A 15,132-nucleotide genomic window follows, 5' to 3' on the forward strand; every position below is an offset into this window, starting at 1 on the left:
GTATCAAGGCTTAGGTGTGGAGTCACATACTTTAAAATTATTTAATGTGCACGAGTGTTTCCCTGCATATGTGCCTGTGTACCACATTTGTGTTTGGTGCCTTTGGAGGCCAGAAGGGGGAGTTGGATTTCCTGGAACTGGAGCTATAGACGGTTGTGAACCATCGTGTGGGTGCCAGGAATTGAACCCTGGTCCTCTGGGAGAGCAGTTGGTGCTCTTCAAGCATGAGCCATCTCCCTGGGCCCTGGCAAAAGCTTTCAATCCCAGTGATGAAGACAAGCAGATCCTTTGCCAGGGTTTGCTGGCCACCAGCCTGGCCTAATCAGTGGACTCCATGCCAGTGAGAGACCTTGTCTCCAGAAACAAGATGGATGATGCCCTTGAAACAACACACAAAAAACCACAGGAAATCACTCTCTGCCCTCCCCTGGGCATCAGCACATATACACATATACACGTGCAGTCTTCCATATGCAAATGCAAAAGCACACACGTGAATGTTCACATACACACACACACAAGCACGCACACACACACACACGGATGGGGTGGGGTGGGATGGGATTTCTCCTTCTGCTTTTCAAAGAAAATCACCTCCCTGAGCCTCAGTTTTGCCATCTATATGATGGGAGATTATCCATAAAGTTTAAGCTCTAGGTAGCAAGACTGAAAAGGAGGCAATCTTATCCAGTGTGAATGTCCCAGACTCTTATTCTGACACCAAGGGGAAAAAGACACCAATACAAGGGCTTAGAAAACATATGTGCCATTTATTATTTTTGGATAAACTTATGCTAAAACACAAGAGTAAGAACCTATTTTGAGATTTTGGGGTTTTTTGACCCTTTGGGCAGTAATGGTGGGATTTGGGGATCAATATGGGACCCCAGTGATGTTTGCATGTGCAAACTAGTCTGATGGGGGGGCTATTTTATGAATGCTGGGTATGAAGTTCACGATTCCTATTACCAGGGTAGGCCATAGAGAATGGCCAAGGCGAATGGCATGGTTGTCACAAGAAAGCAAGGACATCTGTGTCCAATCCTCCCTTCTGTTGTGTCTACTTCAGGAAAGCCTCCTGAATGCTGGAAGCTTCTGAGAGTTCCCTGAACAAAGGAGGGTGGTCTGGGGGAAGAGCTTAGCACCCACCCTTCTCTACCACTAGCTTGTACTTAGTCCATTGTATTATAGCAGGACCAAAACTCAGAAGAAAAAACTCCAACATAGTGTCCTCAGCTTATAATCAGAAGGGTAAACTTTTCTTTATTTCATGTTTCCCATATTGTAATAGCTATTAGTGTGGAATGGATTTCTCCTTCAGAAAGGATGGACGGGGGGGGGGGGGGCAACGGCTGACCCCTACACCAGAAGACTGCTACCCCTGAAGGCCAACATTTCCTACCCCTCTCATGAACATTACTAGGGATGGAGAGGCAAAGAGTGGGAGGCAATGTCCAGGAGGAGGCCGGCTGTCCATCAGAGCAGTCTAAGCGATCTGCCTGGAGCCTCTGGGGACACTGGAGTGAGGATGGCCAAGGGAGCTTTGAGGGCTCTGAGCATGGGTAAGTCTGTCCTGAGACCCAAGATGTGGCCTTAAGGGATTAAGGACAACCCATCCTAACCATCCCAGACTGTGGTGTTTTTTTCTTTAAGCAGGTGGCCCCAGTACCCCTCCGTTTTATGGAGGACCCTATCATTGAAGCTGGGATTTCTGGACACTGGGGTGCTAGCTCCACCCGCTCAGAAGCGCCAGCCCTGATGGAACGTGGTAGTCAATCTCATGGCTCTTTCCTCCTGCCTATCACACCTCCAACCTTGGAAACATTGGTCAGTGGCACTTTGTAGGGGCTCCTCACAGCCATCCAGAGTCAGGCAGGGGCTAAGTGCTGACTGCTGGGGATTAGCAGTTCCAGAATGCAGCTTGCATGCAGCTCCTCAAGCAAGCCTGGCCCAGGCTTTCTTATCCCTCTCCTGCCCCTCACCCAGACTATCTCAGCCCTGGACTCCCAGACTAGACCCATCCCTCTTGCAGGAGCCATACCCTTGCTGCTCCTCACCCACACTTGGGGAGAGTAAAGGACAGGAGTCATGAATCCGCTCGACTACTTCTCAGCAAACAGGATTCTGGACTTCCAGTGGGACTTTAGAACACCCTCTAGCTGACACGTTCTGGAAAGAGCAAGCCTCTGGCGTTGATACCGGTAAAGGATGGTGAAATCTCCGAGTTCCATCACAGGGGAGACAAGAGCTTCCTATGAGACAGTTAAGATCCTGCACTTTCATCTTCTGAAGATTCTATGAGATAGCGGACGTCAATGCCTATGGCACCATCTGGGAGTATGAGAGAGCTTGACAGGCCCTGGGGACGGCCCTGACCCATTGCTTTTTCCCAGCCCCAGGCTCTAGTCTGGCCTCCTTGCTCCATCTCCGTAGCCCTCCCTCTGCAGGATGTGTTCAGCTTCTGACAGCACCACACCGCAGCTACTTCCGACTTCAGCCTAGCATTCAAGGTTCCGTAGTCCCCAGTGTGTGTCCCATCTCAAGGCTATGGAAACGGATTTCTTCATTGTCTCCCTCCCACACTATGTTTCTTACCTCTGAGCCTTCCTTCAGGCTCCTGGAAACTGGTCTGTCACCTGCTGTGCTAGCCAGAAGCCCACTCTTTCCTCCCAAAGGACAGAGGCAGAGCTTGCCTCTCTCTAGACGCTTTCCCCATGGCTCCCAACCTCTCTCTACATTCTGTTGCAATTGTCTCCCCTTGGATGACTCTCTGCTATAGGAAGCCATAGGGCTCATGGCTCCAAAGGTATAGCCTAGTACGGGAGGGAAGAATCGTGCTGGTGTTGGCAGAGGTGGGGAGAGAGGTGGTGACTCCTACCCTCTGCCTCACCCGGGTCAGTGCTTACAAAAGGTTCTCAGAATGAATGGGGAAATGGTGGCCACATCTTCCTCAGCCTCCCGAGAGGTGGCTTTGGAGAAGAAGGTAACAGTGGAGGATGGGAAAGGGGGTCGCCTGAGGTTGGCACAGCGGAAGAGAGAGGAGTACCACACTGCAACTGACTCAGCCTCAGGAGCTTTGCATCCAGACCCCTGACCAGCACCAGGAAGGAAGAGGCCCCAGCAGCGGGAGGGAAAGGGAGCTGTGTTTCATTCAACAAGGTCCTGCAACATCTGCAGACAGTCATCCTTCGGGGAGAAGAAGCTGAGGGAAGATATGGATGAAGATGAAGACAGTGGCTTCAACTTGGGAAGAGTGGTCCAGGCAGCAGAAAACTTCCCAGCTGGGGGCTCCTCAAGGCGAAGCCCTGCCCTCCGGGGTGTGGGGTCAGGGGTGGCAATGCATGTGGAATTCAGCCCATGGTTTTGGGCTCTGCACCCTTTCCATGGTTGCTCTGGGAGCGGCCCCTTTTGTCACATCTTCCTTGCTGTGACTAAGTTACACCCAGGTGCTCTCTGAGGGTGTGAGCCAGCAGAACCCCTGACCCCCAGCGGCTTGCTAGATGACTTCTTGCTTGGTGATAGTTGGCTGGGGGATGGCAGAGGGAGGCTTGACAATGGTGGCAATGGCTCCAGGCAGAAGCTTGTAGGGTTCAGATCCTGAGCCACTTGGTGGTGAGGGCTGCGGAGTCTCAGGAGTGGCTGAAGGGAGAAAGAAATTGAAGTCGCTCAGGATTCCAGCCTTTGTGGGAATAACCAAAGAGCCTGGGAAAGCCCTCCCACCTGCTGAGACATTATATAAAATAAGATGACGGATCCAATCCCTAAGGTTGTTACAGCTCAAACTTCTACGTTCTATGAAGTCCTCCCAGCCATCTGTCCACCGTTTGATATGGAGACTCAGGCTGCTTTTTCCAGGCCAGGGCCCAGGTGTGACTGTTCCCAAAGGCAATACGAAGTGTGATAAAAAATATTCTCAGAAGAAAGAGCAGAAACGGAGGCCCTGGGCTAACTGGTTTGAAACTGGCGTGTCTTCAGTCTTTGGGAGAAGAGTAACACAAACGAAAAGGCTTCGTTCCCATCGCAGTTTGGGTGAGTGACTTTCACCTGCGTGGCTACTTTCATTTTGAAGACAACTTTCCCAAGACCAAACTCAATGAAATCCCTTTCATCCCAGTGGCCACCTCATCCCATTGACGATTAGTCACTGACGATTCCCCCTCAGATGATGGCCGTAGCCTAGTGGGCAGTCCTACTGAATTGCCAGTCTCTTTCAGCTGCCCAGAGGACGGCGTCATTCATCAGGCCAGCCCTATTTCAACGAACACTTTCACCCGGTGGACAATTCCATCTAATGGAAACCTCAGCCAACAAACACGCTCAATGGTCCCCTCACCTAGTGGCTTGCCTCGTTCGGTAGACATTGTCCGTCACTTTGCTGAATGCATAGCCTCCCTGAATAAAGAGCTTTAACCAACAACACCCTTATCCCCAACCCCGTTCCTTGCTCTGGAACACAGAGAACTGTGTTCTTGGTTCCACCTTCTAGACGCAATCTCCCCCCCTGCCTCCTTTCTTAGGTCCCCTCCTCCTCCTTACCCCTTGCAGGGTAGACCCCAGGCTGCCCACCTGCCTGCCCCCTGGGTCGGGGCCACTCACACATCTGTCCATTGCTGAGGTGAGAGGGCATCGTGTTGGCAACTATGACGTTGGTGCCCATGTGTTCCTGCATCAGGTGAGGGTGCAGGGGGTGGTGGGCGTGGGGTGCATCACTGGCAGACCCTGTAGACAGAAACAAGGGCATCATCAGTCAGGACCGGAAGTCTTGGAAAAGGACCACAGCCTTGTGGCACCATTTCCCCAGTGTGGCGGTCAGCCTACTCATCAAGACTAACAGTACCTCTTGGGCGCTATTCCTGGGTTAGTGTAATGTGAAAATCACCAGGCGTGTCTGTGGGCTTCGTGGCTTGAAAGAAACCAGCACTTCTGAGTTTAAATACAATGAGTGAGTTCTTTGGTTTCATGGTAAAATGGTCAGTGGGCACCTATCTTGTCCTGAGCTTATGGCACTTTCAATTCTTTACACAATTTCATCCTCCCGTTAATTCTAGCGAATGAACACCATTATCATCCATACTACAGATGGGATAACAGTATCCAGAGGTATTATCTCACCCAAATGTGTCTGGCGAACAGACCACAACTCCTGATGCTGGCGGCGGTGGCACCTGAGCCACCACAGCCGCCAGCTCACAGGGTCGCCGAGAATGCGGTGAGTTCCTGCCTGACAGTGGTCCTCAGGTGGGGTGATTTTGTCCTCTTCTGGAAGGCAGTTTCTGGAGATATTTTTTATTGTGATTCCTGGAGAGATTCTACTCATATCTCATGGACAGAGGCCAGACGTGCAGCTAAACAACATGCAGGACATCTCCGCTCAGAAGAACCACGCCTCTCCAAATAGCAACAGTGCGGGGGGCACAGAGCCTTGGCTTCCGTCTGGAGGTGGCTGCACCCTGCATCATTTCTCCAGCCTCCGGTTTTACTTCTCCTGCTGACTCTGTCACCCACCGCAGACCTATGTGTTGAGGGGCTAGACCTGATGCCTCATTTTCCCCTAAGGGGCGATCGTGGTCACCTCAGCTCTGGCTCAGCTCTGCTGCGTGGGGAGCACCATCCAAGGCTTGTCTGCCCTGTCTCTGCTTCATCACTCTCCCCTTTACCTGTTGCCTACTCTGTGATGCTCTCCACACCTGGTTTCCATCCCCCAAACCCTCTGATGCTGCTCACAGCAAAGGACCGAGACCCTGCAAGCTTCCCCTCTCCTCCCCCTCATTTAACCCCACTGTAGCCCTGTCCTGAAAGCACCTTTTTTGGGACTCTGTAATTTTCCTGCCTTTCTCCCATTGCCCCTGACGGGTCTTCTCTAAAGCCTTCCGTGACACATCTTCTGACTTCTGATGCTAGAAGACCCGAGGCTGCCTTTCCTCTATTCCTGAGCCATCGACTCACAGTCGAGGTTTGTCCTGTTTGAATATCCAATACACCTCCCGTGTCAAGTCCAGATGGATCTTCTGGGTCATCTGCTCATCACCCAAGACCCAGATTCAAGTCGTCCCCCCATCTTCATTGCCAGTAAATTATTCCACGATTGTTTCCGCCACTCAAAGCAGAACTTGACCCTTTACTTTTTCTCTTCCGTCACTCCCTGCTTCAGCATCTGTGGCATCCAGAGAGCCTCTCCTCTGCCTGCTCTACCTCCACATTTTAAGTCACCATTGTCTCAGATGGCAGAAGAGAGTTACATTCCTGGGCGCTTCCAGTGCCCCCTGTAATTCACTATTGACCCCTAAATCAGACTGGCTTGTTTAAAATTTAGCTGAATTTTCAGTCTCTTGACAAGAGTTGCAGAGAGAATAAAACACAATTCCCCTCCCCATTTTTCTTCCTATCTTCCCTCCCTCCCTTTCTTTCTTCTTCCTTCCTTCCTTCCTCCCTCTTTTCTCCTTCCTTCCTTTTCTTCCTTCCTTCTTTTCTCTCATTCTTTCCTTCCAAAGTCTCACTATATTTCCCAGGCTGCCTCACAAATCCACGGTCCTCCTGCCTCAGCTTCTCTGTTGCTGGAATTACACAGTTTGCTCCTATATAAAGCTCATTTTTCTTTTCAAGACAAGGTTTCTCTATGCATCCCTGGCTCTCCTGGAACTTTGTAGACCAGGCTGGCCTTCAGCTCAGAATTCAGAGCTCCAACTGCCTCTCTCTGCCTTCCAAGAGCTGCAATTAAAGGAATATGTGGACCACCACTGCCTGGCCTAAAAGTGACATTTTTGGCCATGGCCCATCAAGCCCTGTTTATGACTTGATTTCTAATTAATTTCCACCTTCATCTCCTCCATCTCTTACACAAATCTCAGCTCAGAGCTTGGAACAAATGACTTCTGCTTGCAATACCTTTCAAGATATTACAATCTACTTATTTTTATCTACCAGTCTTAGATACTACTTCAGGGAGGCAGCTCTTGGTCGACTCACCTAAAGGTCTTCACATAACCAATTTTTAATTGTTCTGCTATTCATTTGGCTAATGCCCATGACATTCTCCCCTCCTTTCAAGAGTGATTGACTGACTCATGCTCGACCCTCAGTGTCTGAACAAATGGACCTCTGTCCTTATCTCCACATTTTTCCTGATGACAAACCGAGTCCTACACACAAGGCTCCCACTGAGGAAGCACTGGAGTCTAGAGGCCAGCTCAGGTCCACGAGAAGCCTGTCTCCCAAGAGCCAGCACTACAGATCAACAAAGAGAGGACACCCCCGCCCTGCCCTGTGCTCCGGACCTCCGAGCAGCATCTCCTGCAGCAGGTTGTCGATCTTGGCCATGCCAAAGAGCTTGATGAACTGGATCTGTTCGATCATCTGCCAGGTGATGCTCTGCAGGGTTGGCAGCAGCAGCAGCAGCTCACCGAAGCGGCCCCGAGAGTCGTACTGACGGTCGTTGATGTAGTCCTCCAGGCTCACCTGCACCTGCGACCGCAGCCGCTTGATCTTGCCTGGGTCACTCAGTCCCTTGGCATCTGCAATGGGAGAGGTGGTCAAGGAGCATCAAATCCCCTAACCTGTAGGCTCCAACTGGGCGACTTACTGACCCTGGAACACAGGGAGTCTTTTTTATTAATTAATTTATTATTAATGAATTATCTGTTTTATTTTATGTGCATTGGTGTTTTGCCTATGTGTGTATCTGTGTGAGGATGTCAGATCCCCTGGAACTGGAGTTACAGACAGTTGTGAGTTGTCATATGGGTGCTGGGATTTGAACCTCTGGAAGAGCAGCCAGTCCTCTTAATTGCTGAGCCTTCTTTCCAGCCCCATGAACCAGGGAGTCTTAATCTGGGACAAGTTAGTGCTGGGACAAGAATTTGGGGTCCTCAACAGCTAGCTTCCTCTAGAACAAATAGTGGTTTAAGATCCAGGCTTAAAAAGATACAAAGCCTGGTCCTTCATGTTACAGCCTCACTTCTCTTTATAGTTTTCTTACACTGTGCTACGGATCAAACTGAGAGTCTTGTACACACTAGGCTAATGCTCTTCTATTGAGAGCCCTAGTCTCTCTTTGTCTCAGGCAAGGGGAAATAAGGTAGACTTGGCCAGTTCATGCAACTATTTGCCGGAAGAATCATGATGTGAACTTGGGGTTTCTGGCCAACAGATGAGATTCCACCATCCAGACCCTGCATTGGCCACATCAAGACAGTTTCCCCTCCCCTCCCCTGCCTGCTGCTGTCTGTCTGTCACCTGGGGACCCCGATGAGGCTTCAGTTCCTCTAGCAGAAAGAGACCCCGCCCACACTTTGCACTTTCTTTTATTCAGTCAATTATCTTTTATGGAATACCTGTTCTATCCCAGCCTGGAGTAGGTCTCCCTGCCCTCAACCAAGCTGCTGACTCTGCCTTGGGGCCAGGAATATCGCATCTGTCACTGAGGAATGACCACCCGCTCAGCCCGGAGTTTTGCACCACAGGACTGGAACTAGACCCTTGCCCTCTGGGAAATGGGAATTGCAAGCAGAAAGCAAGACCGTGAGTTGGAGAGACATGTCTAAGTTAACAGCCCAAAGTACAAATTCGTGTTCTTCAGGTTCCTAGTTGTGTGACCTTGCTAAATCAATCAGCTTCTCTACACTTTCTCCCTGTTTGGATCTGGGGTGAAGATGGTTCCTAACTCACGGGAATCATGCTATATGTACTCTGCATGAAATGTTTAAAACTGCGCACCTGGGCGGCCTCGATAAATGGCAGTCATTTTCCTCTTGGTTGCTTTTAATTGCTAGAGGACATCTCTGTGAAATCAGGGACCAGCACCAAGGACAGCGCTGAGCGCCCAGCGGTCAGGTCCTGCGCTCCAGCAGGTAAGGGAAGACAGGAAGTCTCAGATAATGAGAAACAAAAGCAGGCTTTGTGCAAAGATTTGACTACAGACGTGCTGTGCAAACTCAGGGATAAGAGTCAGCACAGTCACCAGGGAGAGGACAGAGAGAGACTGAAGGAAGGTGGGGGAGGGGATTCGGTATCCTCATTCCAGCAAGTGAAGGGCAGAAGAGGCTGCCTGTCGCTGACAGGACAGGAGTAATGCGTATTGCTGAAAGCTGCAGCGCTGATCCACAGAGACAGGAGGGCAGCAGTAATGAAGGGTGGGAGAAAGGATGCTCGGGATGATGGACAAGAAGGAAGATGGGAAAAGTAAAACGCAGGCCTTTGCAATCTGTGCCCTGCAAAGCCCTTCCTCCCTGGGAACTCTGGTCTGCCTCATGGGGTTGATGAATGACTTCTAGTGTCATAAGGCAAGTGAGTCCATCAGGAACGTGACGACAGGTCTGGGGATGCGAAGGCTAGGAGGTGCGGATGGTACCTGGGTCGAAGAAGATGATGGCCTTGAGGCAGGCATACTCATTGTCATCGATCTGCAGCTCCTGGAAGGGCAGGACCAGCTCATCGAGGATGCGAATGGACACACGGCTCATCTCTGCTAGCTCTGGGCAGTGCCGAGGGACAATGTAGTCATTGCCTGGATGGGTGAAGGGGGGAAGATGGGACTGTCACGTTGGTTGACGTCTGTCACTCTTGACTGTGATTTGTGTGCCTGGTGCTCTTGGGGAGTTACTGGGGTCACCATGCCCATTTTACAAATCGGAAACCCGAGGCCAATGGAGGAAGGTGAATGCCTGAAGTCTTAGTTTTTTTTCAGAGGCCTTTTGTGTTCCCCCAAACTCCTTTTATCTGCATGACTCAAGATGAAGGAAAGCCAAGGTCCACTTGGGAGGCACTAAAGCGTCAAGGTCAAGGGATAGACTCCGGAATTGGGTCACACCATCTGAATGGTTCTGTCATTTACGGCTGGTTATAGTTAGTTAACATATTTGACTTGTTTGTGCCTCCGTTTTCTTCATCCAAAAAATGGGAATATCTAGCAACTATCTTGGGGTTGTTGTACTGAAAGGGTTTATTTATTATTTATTTATTCTGGGGGAGCAGTCTGTGTACTATGGGGCATGCACAGAGGTCAGTGCACAATCTCAGGAGTCGACTTTCTCTTTCCACCACTTGGATCCCTAGGCTTAAACTCAGATTGCAAATCTTGGCAACAGGTGCTGTTCCCAACCAAGCCAGTTTAAGGTCTCGCTAGTGCTGTTTCTAATGATCTCAACTGATAGTTGCTAGATTTTTTTTAAATTATATTTTATTTTTGTTGAAGATAGGGTCATGTTATGCTTCTCAGGCTGACTTGAGCCCTCCACATAACCCACCCAGGCATGTCTTGACCTTGTAAACTTCCTGCCTCAGCTTCCTAAGTAGCTGGGATTACCAGCTTGCAACAGTGTATCCAGTTTGGGATGTTTTTGACCGGCCTGCGTGGTCCGTGTATGTGGAGATACTCTTCCTTCCTGGGTGTACCTAGCTGGGCTCCACCCCTCCAGCTCTGTCTGGGACCAGCAGCCCCCTCACCTAGGAGCAGCACGTCCTTGAACACCATGGATCTCTTGGTGGCTCCGAGCAGCAGGTGTTCGCCCGCATGCGCTCTGAGCAGGGCCACCTGAAAGAGAGACGGGGTGAAGTCTAACAGCTGCACGCCAGGAAGGCTGCTCATAGTCAGGGCAGAGGTCTTGGCAAGGTGGCTCTGTGTCCCCTCTGCCTTTACTTACCTGAGCTCTGAAACACACCCCACAAAACCTCTGCCTTCCTCCCATGACTGACGGAGCGAGGTGTATAGACAGTATTCTACAGAGACCAGGAAGGTGGAGCCTGTGCTCTCCAAACCAGGGCACCTTCAGTTCACTCTGCTCTTGAACTGGTGTGTTTCCATCTCTGGGCAAGGAGCCATGCCCCGGTCTCATCAGGGCATAGGCCATACCTGGTGTGCATGCCTCAGATCAGACTCTCAAGAGTGTCAACTTGTCCCAGATGTTTTAAAACTGTGGGTCCCGAGGTCCTACCAGCTGTAGGGAACTGTTAAGGCACCTTAGGGAAAGTCATAGTCTTGGGCTGAACTACTAGTGATTCTGGGTCTGTGTGTAGGAACTGGACCTGAAGTATGCAGGAGCTTCCCTGTTGGTTCCAAAGCTGCACTGAGTTTGGGAAGTCACTGGTGCTATAGATCTCCATGGCGCCTGTACTGCGGATGCTGTAAGATTCTGGGATTCTCAGAGAATCTATGTGAGCTTCCAGACGAATGTCTGTTCTGAGAATGTGCTCCCACCAAGTACAGGGCATCATCAAGCCCTGTCTTTTCGTGGCAGTCTGTGAAGACTGAAGTTCAAGGTCAAGTCTGAGTGTTTCACAGGCTGTCATCTGTGCTTTAGAGCTGTTGTTCTTAGTGCTTGTGTGAAGACCAGAGAACGACAGCAGGCTGATGTCCCTGGGGATCTGTGTGCTCAGTGAGAGGCTGCAGGTAGCAAGCCATGCTGCGAGGGGAGGTGCTGCTCTGTGCTCTTTCAAATATTAGATGCCCACAATGTGTCATTCTTTTAAAAAATGTATTGGCGTGTGTGTGTGTGTGTGTGTGTGTGTGTGTGTGTGTAGCGCAGAGAACAGCGATTCTCTCCTTTTACCCTGTGGGTCCTGGGAATCAGCCTTGACAGCAAGAGCCTTCGCCTGTTGAACCATCTCACCATCCCTCCTAGACACTCGTTTAGACAGTGTGGGGACACCACGGTCTCTGAGCTCACAGAACCGTCAGGCTGAGAGAGTGAGAGAAAAGGGATTGGTAACGTAGGCCAGGGGATAGAAGAGGATGGTGCTGCCATAGGCAAGTGGAGGGGAAGAAAAGAGGGAGCAGGAGAGAGGGAGGGAGAAGGAAAGGAGCTCAGAGCAGCGAGACAAGAGAGGCCGCGGCCATGGGAACGCACAGTAAGCCTCTTCAGCCTAGAGAGTCCGCAGAACACAGCAGACACGCAGATCTGTTCTGAAACAAGTGAAACAAGTGGAGAGGGGAATGAATGCCCGAGCCGTGTCCCCAAATCTCACAGGTAGCCTCAGCCACGGTAGGCAATATGGTCTCCTTATGTACCATGCATAGGTTCCCAGGTCCAACCCTCAGACATGGCAGCTGAGGTGGGGTGTGGGCAGGCAAGGGGGCATTAATGATTGGCCCGTGTTACTGGCCACCCATCACTGCCCTCAGAGAATGCTCTGAGCCCCAGCCAGGGAGGTTTGGGTGGGAAATAGAGGTTAACAATTGCTCAGCTTGGGGGTATCTTGTTGTCCTGCTAAGTTCCTGGGAAGGAACAGAGGGGATTAAACATTAATTCAGGCTCTCCAGCAGAGGGACAGGGGCTGAAGCACGAGGAGGAGTGGGAGAAGTCAGGGACAGACAGCTTGGACATGATCCCTGACTGTCAGTCAGTTCTCCAAAGGAGGGATGTCTCTAGGGTCCAGACCCAGCAGGAGGCTAAGGAGCAGCCAGGCCAGTGTTGTTGACCTAGAGTGCCCTATGGCTTCCTTCCTTCCTTCCTTCCTTCCTTCCTTCCTTCCTTCCTTCCTTCCTTCTTTCTTTACTTTTTCTTTCTTTTCTTTTTTTTTTTTCTGAGACAGGGTTTCTCTGTGTAGCTTTGGAATCTATCCTGGAACTCACTCTGTAGACCAGGCTACTCACAGAGATCCGCCTGCCTCTGCCTCCCAAGTGCTGGGATTAAACGCATGCATGTGCCACCACCACCTAGCTGCCCCATGCCTTTCTTATAGGTGTTTAAAGAGGCAGCGCAGTTTCTGGCTTCTGCAGAGAGAAACAGCTGTGGGTCTGTGTAACTTCTCTGAGGCATTAAGACTGTATGCAGCCAGGCATGGCGGTGCACGTCTTTAATCCCAACACTTGGGAGACAGAGGCAGGCGGCTCTCTGTGCGTTTGAGGACAGCTTGATGCACAGAGTGAGTTCCAGGCCAGCCTGGGCTACATGGCGAGACCTTGTCTCAAACCGAAAACAATCCCCAAATAACAAGACACAAGATGCTGCAATGTCAAACTTGTGGGCAAAGAACTGGGGATTTCAGTTCTTGGAAGGCGACTGATTCTGTCTTCTTGCCCAGGCAGGGAATATGTCTGTGGAGGCCAAGGAGTGTGTGTATTGGGAGCCATTGGACGAGACATTTCAGAAACTCACCCATCCAAAGACGCACACAGCCCTGCTACCCCGGCACTTTCCCTCCCTGACCCCATTTCGGGAGTCCAGAGAAGGGGCCTTGGTATACCAAATGCTGACAAACCATCTTGGGGGAAAGCAAGAGACATAACACTAGGGTGGGCAGGGGAGGTTCAGCTGAGGTGCTGTTGCACCAGCCTGGACTTTTCAAACAAGAATGGCCCCAGTTCTGACAACCCTCTTCAGAGATAACTTCCACTTGGTAGATAAGAACTCTGGGACTTGGAGTAAAGTAATTTGCCCCAAATCACTCAGGGAACTGGTCTTAAAACCAGAGCTTAAGTCAAATTTCCTGATTCCTGGTTTTAGGTTCCTGTCAACACCTCCAAGAATGCTGAATGATGCGGTGGTTAAGAGTCTGGACTTTGGAGCATTTCTGGCTGGTTCTAATCCCAGTGATGCAGGTTATTGGCTGTGTTACCTTGAGTGATTTACTTAACCTCTTTGTGCCCTGGTTTCCTCACCTGGAAGATGGGAAACATTCCTGCTTCATAGTCCTTAGGGAGACTGAGTCAATATTTGTAGATTGATTTAAACAGTTCTGGGAGCACGTGAGCGATATGCGTTTCATTGAGTAAAATCAAATCAGCCCAAGGCTATGTCTTGGGTAGGTCAGCTGGGCCCTGATGGCCAGTGTCCACCTCTGCTCCCAGAACATGTGCCCTTACCTGGTCATCCAGAAGGAGCTCACAGAAGGCTGGGATGTACTTGGCCCACTCGACCAGAACCAGCAGCTGTTCTTTCATGGACTCGCACACGTCTGTAATATTGGCGATCTTCTTTGCCCGAATGTCACCATTGATCCCAGAGATGGGAGACGTGATCTGTGGGACACAAGGGAATGCTGGGGAAAGTGGGGTTTCCCTGAACTTCCCTAGGAAGTCCCCTGTCTGGTGGCAGCTCTGCCTGGACTGCCGGGTCAGTAAGCAGCTCTGAGCAGAGGGACAGGGAGGACTCAGAAGCAGGGAGCACTCCATTTGGACGGCCACCTGCCCCCTGCCCTGCTCCCGTCTCATCTAGCTCCTCCCTTGGGTGTAAAAGGGCATCATCTTTATCTCATATATGAAGTCACCTTGGCCCAGAGAGGGGCTGTGACTTGTCTGAGGTCGTGCCAGAGGGTGACTGAGCCCATTTGCCACCTTGTGGCAATTGCTACTGCTTTTTGGTAGGACTGCCCTTGAACCCTCAAGGAGAGCAGTTTGTGTGGCCTGTGAACATGGCCACTGTGATGAACTAGACAGACCCCCCCCCATGCCAGACCTAGGTTCGAGTTCTCTCTGTCACAAAAGCTGTGTGTGGCATTGGATTTGGGTTTCCTTCCACGGTATCTGTGGCCCTTTCTGTGTGAGGCTCCAGGGTCTGGTGGGAGGAGGCTGAGGTGGAAGAAGTGAGCTCCCCCTGAGAGGGAGCCCAGGGAGGTGAGAGGGTCCCTTGGTACCTGCTGAGACAGGACCTCTGCCTGCAGGAGCGCATTAATGGAAGGCAGGCTGCTGTCCTCGTAGCTTGACCTCCGCGTGCTGATTCGATCCCGCTCATTTTGGACAGCTATGAGAAGGGCAGAGAGAGGTAAGAAGGAGCCCTGAGGGAGGGGGATGTCCCACAACCGGTAAGGAGTTGGGCGTTATGGAAAGAGAGGCTTCAACCTGGACTGAGGCTGCCAGTGTGCTGCAGGTGGACGTGTACCGAGTGTGTGTGTGTGTGTGTGTGTGTGTGTGTGTGTGTGTGTGTGTGTGAGCATACATGTGCCATGGTGCCATCTGTGGAAGTCAGAGGACAAATTGTAGGAGTTGGTTCTTTCCTTCTACCACGTGGTTCCCAGGAATGGTCAAATCAGGTTATTGTCAGGCTTGGTGTCTGACGTCCCACTGAGTCATTTTTGCCTGTCACGTGTGGGATTTTCTAACTCTGTTTGCAAAGCTCCCCAGACACCAAAGCTTCCCCCTGCCCTGTATACTGAAGGCTGAAGGAATGACAGATCACTGTGAGGGGCAGGTTAGCGAAA

General features: G+C 50.9%; 1 protein-coding gene across 4 annotated transcripts in view; it reads right to left on the reverse strand.

Annotated features, from left to right (window-relative positions):
- Positions 1 to 750: 750 nt before the first annotated feature.
- The window catches only part of Hnf4a (hepatocyte nuclear factor 4 alpha), a 61,774-nt gene continuing 47,392 nt past the window's right edge, over positions 751 to 15,132 (reverse strand). For 2 of the 4 annotated variants that reach the window (XM_050150935.1, XM_050150931.1), the window contains exons 4-10: positions 14,569 to 14,675; positions 13,799 to 13,954; positions 10,441 to 10,528; positions 9,347 to 9,502; positions 7,275 to 7,511; positions 4,537 to 4,719; positions 751 to 3,639 (exon numbers count right to left, since the gene is read on the reverse strand). In XM_050150935.1, coding sequence (XP_050006892.1) covers positions 3,497 to 3,639; positions 4,537 to 4,719; positions 7,275 to 7,511; positions 9,347 to 9,502; positions 10,441 to 10,528; positions 13,799 to 13,954; positions 14,569 to 14,675 — 1,070 coding nt within the window. In that variant the 3' untranslated portion in view covers positions 751 to 3,496. The remainder of the gene's footprint in view (positions 3,640 to 4,536; positions 4,720 to 7,274; positions 7,512 to 9,346; positions 9,503 to 10,440; positions 10,529 to 13,798; positions 13,955 to 14,568; positions 14,676 to 15,132) is intronic. The other 2 variants (XM_050150934.1, XM_050150933.1) reach the window with 2 other exon arrangements.

This window comes from Alexandromys fortis, unplaced genomic scaffold (genome assembly GCF_014885135.2).
Source record: "Alexandromys fortis isolate MF-2015 unplaced genomic scaffold, M_Fortis_MF-2015_v1.1 scaffold_27, whole genome shotgun sequence".
NCBI classification, from domain to species: Eukaryota; Metazoa; Chordata; class Mammalia; order Rodentia; family Cricetidae; genus Alexandromys; species Alexandromys fortis.